An 18,380-nucleotide genomic window follows, 5' to 3' on the forward strand; every position below is an offset into this window, starting at 1 on the left:
CCTCTGAGTTGTTCAAGGGTCAACTGTACTTTTCAACTGTTCTTTATGAGAAAATGTGCTGAATGCTGCTAACTATCCCCAAAGTGATGGAAGTGATAAAAGATTTACAACAGGCACCAATTGGAATTCAAGCTGAACCAGACACTGGTATTAAGTTCAATAGAAGAGAGATTCCCCACTAGGCTTGACAATAGAGACTTAAGCAACTGGAGGGAAGAGGGAGAATTAAACTCGCTTACTAATTACAATGCTGTTCTGCTTTGTAACACATGGCAATTTCCATTATGGGTTAGGATTAAGAACTTATTTTGGTGAAAAATTACCTCCAGAGTTAGCAGAATGCATTAAAATGGTTTTATAGGATCATCACATCCCTCTGATAGGAGTGCAAATTGATGCAACTAATCAATGCACATTAGTTCCAAGGACAAACGCTACTTTTAAGTATTCCACAAGTAAATCAGCAAAGACTGAAAAGATATGTATTCCTATTTTTAAGACGACACTGGGAATCTAATGTCCATTCATAGGAGGGTTGGCTGAATAATTCACTCATATGATGGAAAACTATGTAGCTGCTTTAACAGAATCTTTTATGTGGCAATGTGAAATATGTTGAGTGAAAAATCCAAGTTGCACAACAGTATGTGTATGATAGGCCCATTCGTGTAAAAATGAATGCATACATTTGCACTAGTAAGGATATTTTCAAGGACTATTCACAAGACACTTAAAAGTAGTTATCTCTGGGGAATGGGATAAAAAACGATTTGTGCTATTTAAATTTTTACCCTGAACATGTATCACATTATAATACATGAATCAAAAATCATTAGACTAACGTTAATAACTGTTTAAAGTGCTTTTTCATACAGAACTGACCTTCCTGTGTATTTACTTCACATATTATAAAACCACAAAGGTTAGCCAGCATATCCTAATCAAAGTAAATATTAACAACACTGTGATTCTAAAGACATCTGTAAAACTCAGGAGGACAAGAGGACTTGTCCCCCAATTTCATTAGCTACATGTAAAATTAATTTCTGCTCTGTAAAAATATCTAGCTCTACACCCTTCACTAAATCTATAATAATCTTTAATCTCCTGGAGGTAGAGAATTCTACATAAAATAAAATTTGAAGACAGGTTCTTATGATGCACTTAAAAGAATCTAGAAAGCTTCTGCCCTTCCCTTTTAGTGTCTCACGTATACATCGAGTTCTGGACATTGACAGCCTCAGTTCACCCTTACACTGAACTAAGTGTGTCTTGCTGCTACTTGCTAAAGGAACTTGCAGATACATCTGAAGATACTGTCTCTTGTATCCACAGCTCCCCAATTTGGAGGCCAGGAGCCAGAGGTAGTTTTAAAGAAAAAAGAGAGAGAGAGAGATTGATTCAGGTTAAATTAAATGAAATTAAAGACTTAAACATACGGGGGCACTGGCCCACTTAAACAACGGAAGTCCCAGGGCATCGCAGTTATGTTAAGAGACCACAAATCTCTAGAGATCAAAGAAAATGTGTCCAAAGGAAGAATAAAGGTGGAAGGTGCTTAGAAAGAAACCCTAAAGGAAACTTCCCAGAATTGGGGGGCGTTATGGGGGTGGGGAGGAGGGTAACCCAGCTTCCGATGTTGAGAACGAGGCAAGAGAGAGGACTACATGGAAGTAAGTGGAAAGGCAAGAGAAGACACACATTTCAAAAGGAGGGGATGGGGGAGGGAAAGACGGTACCGAAGAAGGAGAGGACGGGAGAGAAAGAAGGGTGATGGGACAGGGAGCAGCCGGGGTTTGGGGCACCGGGAGGGCTAGGTTAGGCGGAGACCGAGGACCGAAGGGCGGCGGAGCCTCCCACCGGGAGAAAGCGGGAAAGGGGCAAGGGGAAGCCTGGGGGCCCGCCCCACACCCCACGTCCCTCCCCGCCGCCCGGCTTCCCCATCTGGGCGGGGGCAGCGTGTCAGGAGCCGCCGCACGTGTGTGCGAGGGGTGGCGGGGTGCTGCTAACTGGCGCCCGGCGCCGCGGCGACAAGGGCCGGAAGGGCCCGGGGGCACGGCCGGGAGCCGCGGGCTGCCTCACACGTGGGCTGCGCGGCCGCCGCCCGGCCCGGCCTGCGCCGCCACGGCTGAGCTGCCGAGGCCCGGCGGGGCGGCGGCGGCGGCGGCGGCGGCGGGGAAAGGGCGGCGCGCCGGCCCGGGCGCGGAGACGGGGGCGCGGGCGAGCTCGGTTACCTCTGCCTGTTTCCGGACCACATTGTCGGGGCTGAGCAGGTTTCCCAGGAGCAGGTAGAACTGTTGCTGCTCCGCCGCGGCCGCCGCCATTGCGCTAGGCGTGTGAGAGAGAAGGAGGGAGGGGAGACAGGAGCCGTGAGGCGCGCTGGCGGGCCGGCGGGAGGGGTGGGGGCGGGCCCAGCGCGGGGACCTGCACCAGCGGCGGCGCGGGGCTGGGGGGGCCGGGCGGGAAAGGGCCGGGCAAAGGGGAAAGGGGAGGATGGGGCGGGGCCTCGCGACCCCTCACCCCGTCGCGGCCCCCAGCACCGGCCTCTCATTGGCTCTGGGCGCGGGAGGCGGGGCCGAGGCCGCCTCCTCCGGGGCCGAGCCGATTGGCCACGCACCCTGCAGTGCCGTCACTGGCGACTCGCGGCGGGCAGCCGGGCTGGTAGCGGACGAGGTGGGGCGGGGACTCTGCCGGCCAGCTGAGGCCTAGGGTGACGTCGGGAGGGTGGCGGGAGGGGCGGGCTGGCTGGCTGGCAGCGCCGCGCCGAGGGGCGTGAGGTCCGGCTGGGGAGGTGGGGCTAGCTCCGGAGCGCGGGAGATTTCGGCGCCGCGGGCTGCCCGGCCTCCTCCTCTGCCGCCCGCTAGCCCCTCCCGGCGGCCCGAGGAGTGCCCCCCAGCTCCAGCCCCCTAGGTCCCTTGGACCCGAAACCCCCACTCCCCAGGGAGTGGGCCCCTTAGAAACCCACTTCCCACTTATATTCCACCCCCGGGGTCCCAGACTCCTCCATCTGTCAGACCCTCCGACCTCCCCCAGGACTGTGACTCAGGCCGCCCCTCTCTCCCGCCGCGCTCACCAGTGACTCACACCTTCGGCTTGTCCGGGAGAGGAGTCACTCAGCGCTTAGACTCTCCCGCCGGGCTCCCCTCCCCTCCCCAGCCCAGGGTCGCCCACGTAGCACACATGCCTCCACCCCCTCCCCACCCAGGATCCGAGACTGTACCCTCTCATTCCTTGTTTCGGGGTACCGTTCTTCCAATGATGGGGAGAAGTGGAGAGAGAGAACCCCTTCCTAAAGCAACACTGGCTTGCAGGGTTGATCTAAATGTTTATTGGCTCCTACCGGTGCTGAGGGTCCCCAAGACCTGATTTCAATGGCATAGACAATACACTCAATCTTCCTTTACAGCTGGAGCTGCCCAAATCGGAGAAAGTGTTCAAATCAAAGGGTACTACTCTTGAGCCCCTACCGAGTCTAGTGTTTTGAGCTAAGGGTAGTAGTGGAAAAAATAATAATTTATCTTTGCCTCAAAAGGACACTGTTAGGGACAAGGTTCCACACTGGGTGAGATGGAGAGTACTAAACTTCTGGCAGACCATAGGGAATTTAATTTCCTATAGATGTCCTGAAGTTCAGCTCTCTGGAAGTCTACTTTAAAAATTTGCTTTTAAGTGAATGATTTTAAGCCTTAGCTGTATATTAGAATCCAGGCCAGTGAGTCCAGAATTTCTGGGCGGAGGCCCGGGATCGCTATTCAATTGTGATTGCCAGCCAAGATCTCTTAAAGCATTCTAATCCATTGGTGGAGAAAACTCCCTCAGAAAGTTTTAGCTGTGTCAGTGATGAGTTTTCTACAAGAGGGCTGCAGACCTATCTTTGTAGAATTGATGTTTCTTAGATGTGACCATTTGTTCTTATGACACATTATTTCTTTAAACATAGATCATTATGTAAATTAATTTGGGGGTAGTTCTGTTGTTGTTGTTGTTTACTTGATATTTATTTATTTAGGTCAGCGGTGATCATGTCTGGATTGTGAGGAGGTTTTTTCCTTACCCAAGATTATTAAGATTTTGGAAGTTATTTGCCAAAACCATTTTATGACTAGGTTACCAGTGAAGGAAGATGAGGCTTGTTTAGGGTATGGCCTCAACTCCAGTTACTTTTTAACATCTGTGGTATGTGTTTTTATTGGCAATGACCCTGTAGATTACATATATTTGTTTAATAATTATTAAATAAGAGAAATTCCAACGCAAGTCTACAGATATGTCAAGGTAGGAAGCTCGTTTATTGGTAAGGCAAAGCATAATCTTATTTCAGTTTACAAATAGAACAAATTAACAACTGCTACAATATGAAATGTCAGCCTAGCCTTATTTTAATATTGTAAGTATCCAATCAAAAGGGAAGGAGACTTTTAAGGGTAATGAATAAAGAGATCCCCAAATGGGAGAAATTCCTGTAAACTAGAGGTGGAAATCAGCCATCCTGATAACTGAGACTAGTTCTCGTGTCCAGGAAGCCTCCAAAGTAGGAAAAGCATTTCCAACATCAGGCTGGCCAGTTAGGAGAGTTCCTAATGCTCAGCCTTCTGGGAATTTATTGCACTTAGAAACCCATTTCCCATGGAGAGAGTCCTGTTTGTTTTATGAGCATTATCTCACCATAAGAGAGTAGCTCAAATACTGTATACTTGCAGCCTGCAGGAATATAGGTTTATTTCCCAAGGAGATTAGATGGTGGAAGGTAAAGAACCTTGAACTTGAGTGGAGTGAATTTGGTCTCTTACTACTTATGGGAACTTGAGTGAGCACTTAATGTCTCTAGGTCTCGATTTCTTATCTATAAAATGGAATAATAATGGCTGTTAAGATATGATATTAATCACAACAGTTCTGACATTAAATGATAATTGGAAATGAAATGGAGGAGTGGAAAACTAAGTTTTGCTCACTCTGATTAGCTGTCATTGCTTTGGGCCAGTTAGTTCTGAACAGCCAGCCCCTGACGACTTTCACTTCGGCTTATTAGACCTGACCTACCTCTGTCAAATTCTGGAGGAATATTTGCTCAGTGCATTTATAACCGCTTGTGAAAATGGGTAAGGTTGGGAAAATGGAAGACTTGAAGTTTCTCTCAACTGTGACATGAAATCCAGGTACTTTAGTTTAGTGTTTTTTAAGGTTTATTTATTTTAGAGATGGGGGAGGGGAAGTAGGGCAGAGGGAGAGAATCTTCAAGCAGACTCCCTGCTAAGCGCAGAGCCCCACTTGGGGCTTGGGGCTCCATCTCAGAAACCTGAGGTCATGACCTGAGCCAAAATCAAGAGTCTGCGCTTAACTGATTGAGCCACCCACTGCTCTGGTAATTAGGCATTTTTTATGTTCCTCAGAAGGTACTGCACAATCTCGTCATGACCTAGTTATCATAATGCAGGAGGAAAGACTCCTTAACGAGACAGCATCAGTATCTTTGTATCAGTATCTTCGTCAGGTACTGTTCTTGGTTTTATGGGTTTTCGTATTGATGGGAATGGCTGGAGAAGTTAGGCTTTTAAAAACCCTGTGAAAGCTTCTCTCAGCTGGAGTAGAATCTGGTCTTGTCTGTCATTTCTGGTTTATTGGATGCTGAGTGTAAATAAAATAAGATTCTCCCAAATGAGCAATCTGTAAATTTTTAAAAGTTGCCCCAGGACCCCCAAAGAACCTCACCTACTTATCCTGGTAGTTGTAAGCACGTGTGCTCTCCCTATCATAACTTATGAGAGTCGTTTTAAATAATATAATCGAGAATATTATAATCTATAACTGTATACAAATGTGAGATGATGGTATTCTTTACAGGTGTTTGTATTAATAGTTAACATGTTACAATGAAAAAAAGTTGGCTTTTTTTCTCATTTGTAAAAGGGAAATGACACTTCTTCATAGGGGTATTGTAGAAGTTAGGATAATATTTGTAAATGCTCATGGCATGGTGTCTGCATAGTACTCAGTAATTATCAGCTATTCTTAATTAGATGGATTTTAGGGTTAAATACGAAATAGACCTTAGACAAGTAATTACTGTTAAAGCTGCATGTGATATAGATGTATGCATCACACTTGTGTGTATAGAAATTGTATTGTATATTTTCTATTAGTCTCCTCCCAATTATGCAGAATAAAGTTGTACATTGGTGGATTAAGGATAGTTAGTAGGCATTGGGCTGATAAATAAGATTTCTAACTCTTTCTAATATTGATGCTCTTTGTTGCTTAGATAAGAGCCAGCAAAAGAGATGAGAACTGTTGCGAAAAGCTGTTTACTGAAAATAAAATGCTGAACTGTTTACATTTCCTCAGCTTCTTTTTATCAAGACTTTCAAGCCCCCAGTCTACTGCAGTCAGAGCATCCTGATCAGGGGCGAGTGAAACCTTCATATTCCTGAAGGGCACCGCACACAGTAGTCAGCAAATTGTTGAACTGAACACAGGCAGGGGAAATTTGGAGTCTTTCAGTTTCTTTTGCTCTCTGTTTCTCTCCCTCATAGCTTTCTATATGAAATTCACTGAATGTCTGCAGGTGTTTGGATACATTTTAGGGAGGTGTAGAGTTTGGAGGCTAGGATCACAGGTTCTAAGAGGCAGCCAAAATGAGACTTCGAATAATGACTTTACAACGTGCATGCCGTGATCTTGCTCAAGTTAATTAAACTTTCTCAACCCCAGTTCCCTCTTCCATGAAATGGAGATAACGGAAGTACCTTCCCCCATGTGTTAAAATACTTGGCATAGTGCCTAGCACAGAGTAGATGCTTAATAAATGTTAGCTGTCATTACTGATGCAGATTGAAACCTCCAAGATTTGTAAATTTAATTCTGATTGCACATCCACTTGTTAGGTTATTATATTTTTATACTCATGTAAGCAGTCATGTTATAGCAATGCATAATAAACTGTGGTTAAGAAAAAAAATTTTAAGTTTGATGCGATCATCATAGAGAATTTTAAGGCCATTATCAGTTTAAAATTCTATAGTTTTGTCCAAAGTGATAGCCAATAGCCATTGTGTTTATCTATCACTTGAGATGTAGCTAGTTTGAAATTAGATGTGCTTTAAATATAAGGTATAGAATAAATTTAAGAGACTTAGTAGAAAATTAAGAATAACAATTTTAGGGCTCCTGGCTGGGTCAGTCTGTTTAGTGTCTGTCTCTTGATTTCAGCTCAGGTCACGATCTCAGGGTTGTGAGGTTGAGCCTGAAGTCTGGCTCCATACTCAGAGGGGAGTCTGCTTAAGCTTCTCTCTCTCCGTCACCCACTGCGGATTCCTGCTCCTGCTCTCAGAGAGAGAGAACCCACCTGTACATGAATGGGCAAAGGGGCAGAGGGAGAGGGAGAAGCAGACTCCCCTCTGAGCAGCCCAAACTGGGGCTCAATCCCAGGACCCTGAGATCATGACCTGAGCCAAAGGCAGATGCTTCACTGCGACAGAGCTACCCAGGTGCCCTAAATAAATAAATCTTGAAAAAAAGAATAACAACTTTATGTTGATCACATGCAGAAATGATAACATAATGGGTTAAATAACATTTAATTATACTTTTTAATAAGTGATTATTATTAACTACATTAACAATTTTTCCTATTTTTACTTGTTAAAATAGGACTCTTAGAAACTTTAAAATTACATATGTGACTTGCATTTGTGGTTTCACATGATATTTCTATTCAACAGTACTTTGCTAGAGAGTAAAATTACCAACTAGCTCTGCACAAGTGTCCTACATACTTTGTTAATTTAGATGTAGGAAGTGACTTGTCAACAAAATGAAAATCAGTTACCTTATAGGACGTTCTGTTGCTTCCAGTTTTCTGACTTGATTCTCAGGGATTTGGAGACATGGCACAGTACTTCCTGAGCAGTGTTCCTTGCTTAGGAATTTCCTTTCCCTGCTATTGGACATTAAAGAGCTTTGTGAACCTCTAGAAAGTAAGACTTCATATTTGATCTTCTAGAATAAACCCTTGTATAAGTCAAGTCAATAACTAGTTAAGAACTGGGCGGGGGGGGGGAGGGAAGAACGCCTTTTTATTTTTAATGTTGATTATTTTCACTTAAATGTGGCAAATGGTTTGAAAACCATCATTCACCGTATTTTAACACCTGAAATAAAAATATACATAGCAGAAGAATTTAGTTGTAAGCTGTTTTCTGTAGAACGCACAGAAATTGAAAGTAAAAGGGTGGAAAAAGACATGCCAGACAAACAATTCAAAAGAGAGCCAAAGTGGCTATCCTATACCAGACAAAATAGATTTTAAGATAAAATTAGCTGAGACAAAGTAGGATATATTATTATGAACAGTCAATCAGTCAGGAAGACACAACAGTTATAAACACATGTACCTACCAACAAAGCCCTAAAATACATGAAGCAAAACTTACAGAATTGAAGGAAGAAGTTCAACAAAATCGTTGGCAGACTACAATCCACTCTTAATAATGGATAGGACCTCTAGGCAGAAGATGAACAAACAGAAGACATGAAAAACACTGTACACCATCTAGACCTAACAGACATCTGTAGGATACTCTATCCAACAACAGTGGGATATGTATTCTCAGTGCCTATGGAATATTCTCCAGAAGAGATCACACATTGGGCCGTAAAACAAGTCTTGGTAGATTTAATAAAACCCAAATCATACTAATGTTCTCAATCCTCAGTAAAATGAAATTAGAAACCAAGCACAAAGGAAATCTGAGGAATTCACAAATAAGTGGGAGTTAACCAGCATCCTTCTAAATAACAAATTGGCTGAAGAAGAAATAACAAGAGAAATTAGGAAATACTTTAAGATGAATGAAAACAAAACCCCAGGAGACCAAAACTTACGGGATGCAGTGGAAGCAGTGCTTTTGAGAAAACTCATAGTTGCAAACATCTTCGGTAAAAAAGAAAAGAGAGCTCAAATCAATAATGTTGCTTAGTCTCTATGAAACTGGAGGAAGGGCAAATTAAACCCAAGCAAACAGAAAGATAATAAAACCAAGAAAGGAAAAAAGTGAAATGAGAATTAAAAAAACGAGGAAAAAAGTTGTTCCTTGGAAAAGATCAACCAAATTGACAAACCTCTAACTAGACCAAAAAAATTAAAAATAAAAGGGGCTAACTTCCAGGAATAAAAAAAAAAACTACAATAAAATGCTATGAACAATTGTATGCTAACAAATTAGATGACGTGGATGAAATAGAAATCCCTAAAAAGTCACAACTACCAAAATGAATTTGAGAAGAAATAGAAGATCTGAATAGTGGTGTGCCTGGGTGGCTCAGATGGCTAGAGTCCAGCTCTCAGTTTCGGCTCAGGTCATGGTCTTAGGGTCCTGAGATGGAGTCTCCCATCAAGCTCTCCATTCAGCATGGAGTCTATCGGCCCTCCCCTTCCTCTCCTCCCCCTGCTTGCTATCTTAAGAAAGAATAAGGAAAATCTGAATAGACTCATAACAAGTAGAGAGATTGAATTACTAATAAAATTTCCCACGAAATTCCAGGGCTAGATGGCCTTATTGAGGGATTCTACCAAATATTTAAAGAAGTATTAACACCAATCCTTTCTAAGCTCTTCCAAAAACTAGAAGCAGAGTGACTATTTATTCTATAAGGCCAGTTTTAAATTGATACCAAAATCAAAGACCTCACAAGGAAACTGCATACTAACATAAATATTGATGCAAAAATTTGCAACAAAGTCCTAGCAAACTGAATTCAGCAATATATAAAAAGAACCATATATCATGACTAGGTGGGATTTATCCTAGGAATGCAAAGTTGGTATAGCAAAAGAAAATCAAGCAATATTATACACCATATTAATGGAAAAAAATATATAAAGACCACATGATCATTGGAATTGATGCAGAAAAAGCCTTTGATAAAATCCAACACCCTTTCATGATAAAGATACTCAACAAGCTCAGAATAGAAGGAAACTTCCTCAAATTGCCATCTATGCAAAACCCACAGCTAATATCACAATTGCTGGAATAAAAAATGAATGCTTTCTTCCTGAGACCAAGAACAAGACAAGAATGTCCATTCTCACTGTTTCAATTCAACATTATACTGGAGAGTCACAAATAGTGGGATCTTGTATAGAGAAAATCCTGATGAATCCACAAAAATGTTCTTAAAACAAATGAATTCAGCAAGGTTGCAGGACACAAAATGAATACACAAAAATCATGTATCATGTACTAACAATGAATAATTTTAAAAATATGATAGCATCAAAAATAATAAAATACTCAACAAGTTTAGCAAACATAAGACTTATACACCAAAAATTATAAAACATGGCTAAAGAAATTTAGAAAGGTCTGAATAAATGGAAAGACAGTCTATGTGCATGATTTGGAAGACTTAATATTAAGATGGCAATACTCCACACATTATTCTACAGATTTAAGCAATACCTATCAAAATTTCAACCGCTTCTTTTCTTTGGAAAAAGTTGATCCTAAAATTCATATGAATTGCAAAAGACTACACATAGCCAAAATAATCTCAAACTAGACAAAATTGAAAGACTCATGCCTTGATTTTAAAGTTTATTATAAAGCTACTCTGTGATACTGGCATAATGATAGATGTAAAGATCAATGAACTTGAATGAGGACTTCAGAAATAAACCTTATATTTGTGGTCAATTGATTTTTTTTTTAAATTATTTATTTATTTATTTATTTGTCAGAGAGAGAGAGTGAGCACAGGCAGACAGAATGGCAGGCAGAGGCAGAGGGAGAAGCAGGCTCCCTGCTGAGCAAGGAGCCCAATGTGGGACTCGATCCCAGGACGCTGGGATCATGACCTGAGCCGAAGGCAGCTGCTTAACCAACTGAGCCACCCAGGCGTCCCTGGTCAATTGATTTTTGAGAAGGGTGCTATGATGGTTGACTTTAGGTTTCAGCTTGGGTGGGCTATAGTGCCCAGTTGTTTGGTCAAACACTAGATGTTTCTGTGAAAGTGTTTGTAGGTGAGATTAACATTTACAAGTCAGCTGACTCTAAGTAGATTACCCTCCATAATGGGTGGGTCTCATCTGACCAGTGGAAGGCCTTCATAGCAAAGGCAGGTTTCTAAAGGAAGAAACAGTTTTGCCTCAGGACCTAGAAACATTTGGGTTGCTCTGTAAATTTCAGACTCCATACTGCAAAATCAAATCTTGCCTGAATTTCCATTTGCTGCCCTGCCCTAAGGATTTCAGACATGCCAGCCCCCATAATCACATGGGCTAGTTCCTTAAAATAGATCTCTTTATATATATATCCCATTGGTTCTTTTTCTCTGGAGAACCCCGACAAATGCAGGTCCCAAGGCCATTCATGTGAAGGAACAGTCTTTTCAACAAATGTTTCTGGTACATTTGGATATCCACGTGCAAAAGAATGAAGCTGAACTGGTACCTTGTACCATATGCAAATCTCAAAATGGGGCATAGACCTAAATATAGCAGAGAAAACTGTGAAATTCTTAGAAGAAAGCATAAGGCCTTTTTTCTTTTAAAAAAAAAGATTTTATTTATTTATTTGACAGACAGAGATCACAAGTAGGCAGAGAGGCAGGCAGAGAGAGAGGAGGAAGCAGGCTCCCTGCTGAGCAGAGAGCCCGACATGGGGCTCGATCCCAGAACCCTGGAAACATGACCCGAGCTGAAGGCACGGGCTTTAACCCACTGAGCCACCCAGGCCCCCAAAGCATAAGGCCTTTGATTAGGCAATGGTTTCTTAGATATGGCACCAAAATTATAAAAGACAAAAAAAAAAAAAAAAAAAGATTACATTGAACTTCATCAAAATTAAAAACTTCTGTGCATCAAAGGAAACCATCAAGAGAGTGAAAAGACAGCCCACAGAATGAGAGAGAGTATTTGCTCAACCTGTATCTGACTTGTATCCAAAATATATAAAAAACTGTTACACTCAATAACAAAAAGACACCTGATTAAAAAGTAAGCAAAATAGACATTTGAATAGACCTTTCCACACTGAAGATACATAAATGCAAATGGCTAGTGAGTACGTTAAAAGATGTCCAACATCATTAGTCATTAGGGAAATACAAATCAGAACCAAGAAAAGGGTATACCACTAGGAGAACTATCATAAAACAATAGCAAGTATTGATGAGGATGTGGAGAAATTAGACCCCTCATACTGGAACCTTGGTACATTGCTGTGGGATTGTAAATTGGTGCAGTCAAGTTGACAAACAGTTCAGCAATTTTTTAAAAGTTACACATAAAGTTACCATACGACCCAGCAAGTCTACTAAATCCGTGTGCAAGAGAAATGGAAACATATGTCTACACAAAAACCACGTACATCATTGTTCATAGCAACATTATTCATAATAGCCGAGATGTGGAAACAATCCAAAATATCCATAAAATGATGGATAGACAAAATGTGGTATATTTGGCAATAAAAAGAAACAAATTATGGTTACATATTGTGATGTGGATGAAACTTAAAAATATTATGCTAAGTGAAAGAAGCCAGACACAAGAAGTCACATAGTTTCTGGTTCCATTTCTGTGAAATGTGCACAAGCAGCCAGTCCATAGATGTAGGAAGTATATTTGTGGTTGCCAGGGGCCTGGAGGGGAGAGGAGGGAAAGTGGGGTGACTGTTCGTGGTATGGAGTTTTTTTGGGGGGGCGATGAAAATGTTCTGGAATGTGGTAGTGACGATGGATGCAAAACTGTGAAACTGCTAAACAATTGTACATTTAAAAAAGTGTGAACTTTATGGGATGTGAATTATATCTCAATAAAGGTGTAATTTTTTTTAAGATTTTATTTATTTATTTGTCAGAGAGAGAGGAGCGAGAGTGAGCACAGGCAGACAGAGAGGTAGGCAGAGGCAGAGGGAGAAGCAGGCTCCCTGCCAAGCAAGGAGCCCGATGTGGGACTCGATCCCAGGACGCTGGGATCATGACCTGAGCTGAAGGCAGCTGCTTAACCAACTGAGCCACCCAGGTGTCCCAATAAAGGTGTAATTTTAAGATTTTATTTATTTATTCAACACAGAGAGAGACAAAGAGAGATCACAAGTAGGCAGAGAGGCAGGCAGAGAGAGGGGGAAGCAGGCTCCCTGCTGAGCAGAGAGCCCAATACGGGGCTCGATCCCAGAACCCTAAGTTCATGACCTGAGCCAAAGGGAGAGGCCTAACCCACGGAGCCACCCAGATGCCCCCCAATAAAGGTGTAATTAAAAAAAAAAAATGTTTTTCTTGAGTGATCTGAAGGAGTTTGATCCAGACCTCAATTACTATTTTGTTTTCTATTTTCACACTGTTTTTAATTCAATTCAGAATACATGGAGGACAGCATCCTTAACCTTCAAACCTGAGCATTCCTAAGCCATTATTTTGGAGGAAAGGGACTAGGGAGATACTGGTGTCTATATATTTCCCTCTCCATGCATTTGTTATTTATAGCAAGCATCTCACGGTTTGGATACTCTGATGTGCATATTTTACCTCATGCATTATGATGGCATTCACAGTGGAATATCAATTGTGAAATCAATGTACAGCTCAGATTTTCTTGAACTGGCAGGAGATATATTTAGGTGTCTGTAGTTAATGAGGTAGAAACCAAAGGAGCCTCATAATATAGTTCATACTCTTTAATTCCATCCACATTTTGTGTTGTACTGTTTTATGACACACTTAACTGTGTCTGCCATTTTTTTTTTAACATTTTACTTATTCACTTATTTAGCAAATATTTATTGGGCCCTTACTCTGCAGTGGGCACTCCTTGTGGGGAGTGAGCGGGACTGGGTTCCCGACTTCATGGAGCTGATCTTTTAGAAGCCAGAGGAGAGAAAAGTCAACTGAGTAGATTAGATAACTCCTAAGATAACCACTGGGAAGGAGATAATGGGTCAGGAATGACTGGGTGGAGTTGGGTGCTCTGTTGTGGGAGCTCTTTGAGCAGAGACTTGAAAGATGGGACAAGTTGAAAAAATGGGAGACATTCCCATTTCCAGCAGAGGACACAGCAAGTGCAAAAGCCCCCAGACAAAAACGGAATCTGGTGTGTTCCTGGGAGGAAAGAAGGATGCAGCCAGAGAGGAGAAAGCCATGAGGGGAGGGCCGAGAGGCTAACAGAGGCCAGACCGAGGGGACATTGTGATGTCTCAGTAGTATGACTTTAAGTCGAACGGTTTAAGTAAGGGATAAGACTGGTTTTAACAGATCATTTCACATGTAAACAGTTATAAAAGGTAATTTGGGGGCAATATTGAAATCAGTAGGAGGGAGTGAGGAGGCTGGGGGAGCCTCGTGTCACTGTGGCACTCCAGGCCAGAGAATAAGGTGTCGGACTACAGCAATTGCCAGTGTCCAGAGTGGGCGGGTTGAGCTAGTTTGCTCTCCAAAATAGAGCAGGGTGTAGGGTGCCGAGGCAGGTCCAAGTTTTGTGGGACCTGACAACGCAATTCGAGGGCCCTCTGTAAGGAAACAAACACTGAACATGGGGGGGCTCCGTGTGAGCGAATGATCTGGAAGCTTAAGCTCTCCGAGCTCCATGCTGAATCCTCTAGACGACATAAGATAGAGAAGTTGAGGCTGCCTAGGATTTTGATCTGAACAACGGCAATGCCTCGAATGTGAGGATGTGTTGGGGTAAGTTCTGGCGAGAAGAAATTGATAGGCGAGTTTCATTCATGGCAAGTTTGAGATGCGTAGGAGACATCCAAGTGGGGGAATGTCCAGCAAGCAGGTGGACGGGGATGTCTGGAACTCAGAAAGAGGGTGGCGCTGGACATACCCACTGAGGCATCACATTCATGGCTTTTAAGGCTGTGGAAGTGGATGGCGTCTCCTGGGGAAGACACAAGAGGGTCAAGGACTCAGCCCTGAGGCATCCCAACACTTAAGAGGCAGTGGAGGTTTGTAATTCACACGTAATATAAATATAATCCTGAGAGGGAACTGATGGTAGTACATTGAGCATGATTAGTCATCTTAAATTCTAATTCCCTTTTGATCTCTGGTTGGCAAGGGATTAATACCTAGGAGTCCACTAATGAACATCAAGGTAGTTGGAAGAACAAGTAGGCACAGATGTTAAAGAAAAAGTCAATCCTATCACATTATATTTGAAAGGATTATTTTTAATTTGCATTTTTTTCTTTTGTACTTCAGGAGTGATGATATTTATTTGGTGCTAAAGAAATACTATTTTCTCTAAATTTTCTTCTCTGCTCAGCTCTCTTACCATCTAATCTACCTCTCTACCTCTCACTTAGAAACAATGCTGTAACAATACGGAATTAAAATAATTATTTAAAGACACTATTTCAAACTAATACTAAGATGTCCGATGCTGTCTTCTTCCAATCTCAATGGAAGTGTGTATCTAATTAGCTTTCTTTATGCTGATGTTTTTGCTCGATTATCAGAGAGATAATAGTTCCGCCCTTTTAAAAAATGTGGGAAGGGACTGGGGAAAAGCAGGAATGTGTTTTAAGTTCTCAGTGTCACATAAAATAAGCACGGTATTGAAACCCTGTTGTAAAGAGGCCTGTGCTACTTCAATTCAGATGTAAGTCCAGTATTTTCTTTTAAAACAGAACTGCATATAGAGAATCTTGGTACAGCACAGCTTAAAACTGAAATATTGATTGGTTCTTGTGTCTAAACACCATCATCTTAAAGGGATTCCATCATTTCTTATTCTGGTTGGTTTCAGGCAGAATCAGTTGCAAGAACTTCTGTTCTTCTGGGGGCTCAGCCATTACACACTGACTGTTTAGTGGTTTTGAGCTTCAGATCAGGGCTAAATCCCTTCCAAAGAAAGAAAACTATTCTATTTAAAAACCAGAAGAAAATGACAAGACTTAAGCTGTTAACTTGAAAAGAGGCTTTAGAGGAAAGGCATCTAGAGCATATTAAGTCAAGGTAAGGAGATAGAAAGTGAAATTGGTCCTATTTTTAACAGGGAAGTCAGGGGAGACCTTTTTGAAGAGTGGATATTTTAACAATCTGAAAAGGGGCTGCTTCATGGAAATTAGTTTTCTGAAAAAGCAAAGTTATTTCAAAGATGAATATTAATAATGCTCCACCATTCTGTGTATCAGATTTGTTATTCATGATATCCTAGCCAAGGAGACTTGGCTCTCTTCTGTGTCTGAGTGCTAACCTTCTGTAGATTATCTCATTCAATGAAGCTTCAACCACTTCTCCATGAAAAAAAAAAAAAAAAAAAAGTACTGGGGCGGGGGATCCTGATTCCAGTGGGAATACCACCCCTAACCAGCTATGATCTTGAACTTGGCCCTGAAGTCTTCTCTAGGCCTCCACTTGCTCATCTGTAAATCGGGGAGCATTGGACTTGATTCCTGTGGGTATCTTCCCAGCCCCAGCATTTGAGGGTCATTAAGGCAATTATCACACTGTGTTGAAATAGGGTGATGAATACAGACGCCACTTAGGGTTGCTCATCCCGAAACGAATTCACTCTAGGTCTCTGAGATTTGGTGTCTTATATCACTGACTACTTTTCTCGAAGTTTTTTTTTTTTTTTCCCCTGTCAGTCATCTGCCACTTAATGTAAGTGCCAACATAAAATGACGGCTGCCTCTTCTTGTCAGCTGCTCTCATCATCTGGTTTGCTGCATGCTTGGAAACGTGCATTAAAAAGGCTATGAAACAGATGCAGAGGACAGGGCAGACCATATAGAGTAGCCCACATGAGCTTTATGACAATTATTTGGTCACCCAGTTATTTTTAATTTGAGAGTTCGTATGTTCCAGTTGTGTAACTGTCCTAAGACGCTAACACAAAGCTGTGTCCCACTACTAGAGTTACAGATGTTTTCACACATATAAACAAGTGACAGAACAATGGAGCAAAACTGATTAGAAAGGTCCAAATCATTTTCTGTGTAATAAAGGCATTGCCATTGACAATTATTTTAGAGAGAAGGCGTGCTTGAGTAGGGGCAGGGGCAGAGGGAGAAGGAAGGGGAGTCTCAGAGCCCAAAGCAGGGCTTGATTTCATGACCCTGAGATCATGACCCTGAGGTCATGACCTGGGCTGAAACCAAGAGTCAGGCACATAACTGACTGAGCCACCCAGGTGCCCCCAATTTTTTTAATACCTAGATAGGGGATTAAACTCTAAGAGAAGCAGTTAAGATAAGCCATTAGGTTAGTTGTCTTTTTGCTACTTAGTGGTTGATTTAATTTTCCCACAATGGAAATGAATTATGTTTTCCTTCATTTACTTGACTAGTGATCTCTGAAAATTAAGATAAAATGTACTCAGCCTGTGCAACCATAAGGTATTTAGATATTTTTAATATTTTTGGAGGCCTAAGGTAGGACCTCTAAAGATCTTAAACAAAATTGTTTGAGTCACTTGAGAAATTAAGAATCAGCCCTTAAAAGTCAAACTTTTAAGGGTTTCCCTTCTATAGAAAAGTAAGATAGAAAATCCTGGTGGATTGGATTTTGGTTAGTTGGTGAATAAGTGGTGAAATGATCGTGAATATCACAATTGTAGGAAAAAGTAGGGCCTTTTTGTCATAAAGGAAATAACACAATTAGCAATGGCCAGAGACCGAACAAGGTGACAGTGATAGTCCTACCTGGGTACTGCAAGGGTCCTGATCAGGGAGAACAGCTGTGCCCATACATGGGTCCTGGAAAGGTTTCCCCCGGAACCACCTAAATGAAATAAAACCTCATTTCTTACTATTTTGGGGTGGTTACACACACAGTTAAGACTACGGTCTACATTCTTTTGGGCAACCCTAATCAAGTGATGCTTTCTTAAGTAAATGAAAGCAGTTGGCAGCTGATCTAAGAAGACACAGTATCAGGGAACAATGAGCAGTCATGTTATTCTCATTCTTTCGTTCTTGGTTTCTGTCTACTAAGTTCTCTGTCCTTTCCCTTCCTTGTTGAGACTACCATGGGGACTCTGGAAGGTAAGAGAGCTAAAAGGGCCTCCTGGATCTCACACAGAGAGACCTCCCCACCTAGAACCACCCAAATCGGTCCCTTGGTATGGATTAAGTTCTTAAATTTTTTCATCTAAATTTGAGGTTTGGGAATTACTTACAGTAGTCAAAGCTGTCCTCGGCACTGTGGTTGCTCCAGTCGTGGGATGTCATTAATCCCACAGTTCTGGCCTCATGGCTCAGAGAGGTCACCATGGAGACATCTGACTGCAATTATGACCCGCTGCAGGCAAGCAGTGTCATGCTGTTGGCCTGTTTCAATTTGCCCACCATCCAAGCTTCAGAGTCCATCCGGGCATTCACATATTAGAGGTTAACCAATTTGTTCCCAAAGCCACAGAAGGCAAAGGGAGC

General features: G+C 42.1%; 1 protein-coding gene across 1 annotated transcript in view; it reads right to left on the reverse strand.

Moving 5' to 3' along the window:
- The window catches only part of IPO5 (importin 5), a 58,580-nt gene extending 40,369 nt beyond the window's left edge, over positions 1–18,211 (reverse strand). The window contains exons 1-4 of the mRNA XM_059143971.1: positions 18,128–18,211; positions 17,652–17,730; positions 7,829–7,939; positions 2,235–2,328 (exon numbers count right to left, since the gene is read on the reverse strand). Coding sequence (XP_058999954.1) covers positions 2,235–2,328; positions 7,829–7,939; positions 17,652–17,730; positions 18,128–18,179 — 336 coding nt within the window. The 5' untranslated portion in view covers positions 18,180–18,211. The remainder of the gene's footprint in view (positions 1–2,234; positions 2,329–7,828; positions 7,940–17,651; positions 17,731–18,127) is intronic.
- Between the last annotated feature and the right edge of the window lie 169 nt (positions 18,212–18,380).

This window comes from Mustela lutreola, chromosome 13 (genome assembly GCF_030435805.1).
Source record: "Mustela lutreola isolate mMusLut2 chromosome 13, mMusLut2.pri, whole genome shotgun sequence".
NCBI classification, from domain to species: Eukaryota; Metazoa; Chordata; class Mammalia; order Carnivora; family Mustelidae; genus Mustela; species Mustela lutreola.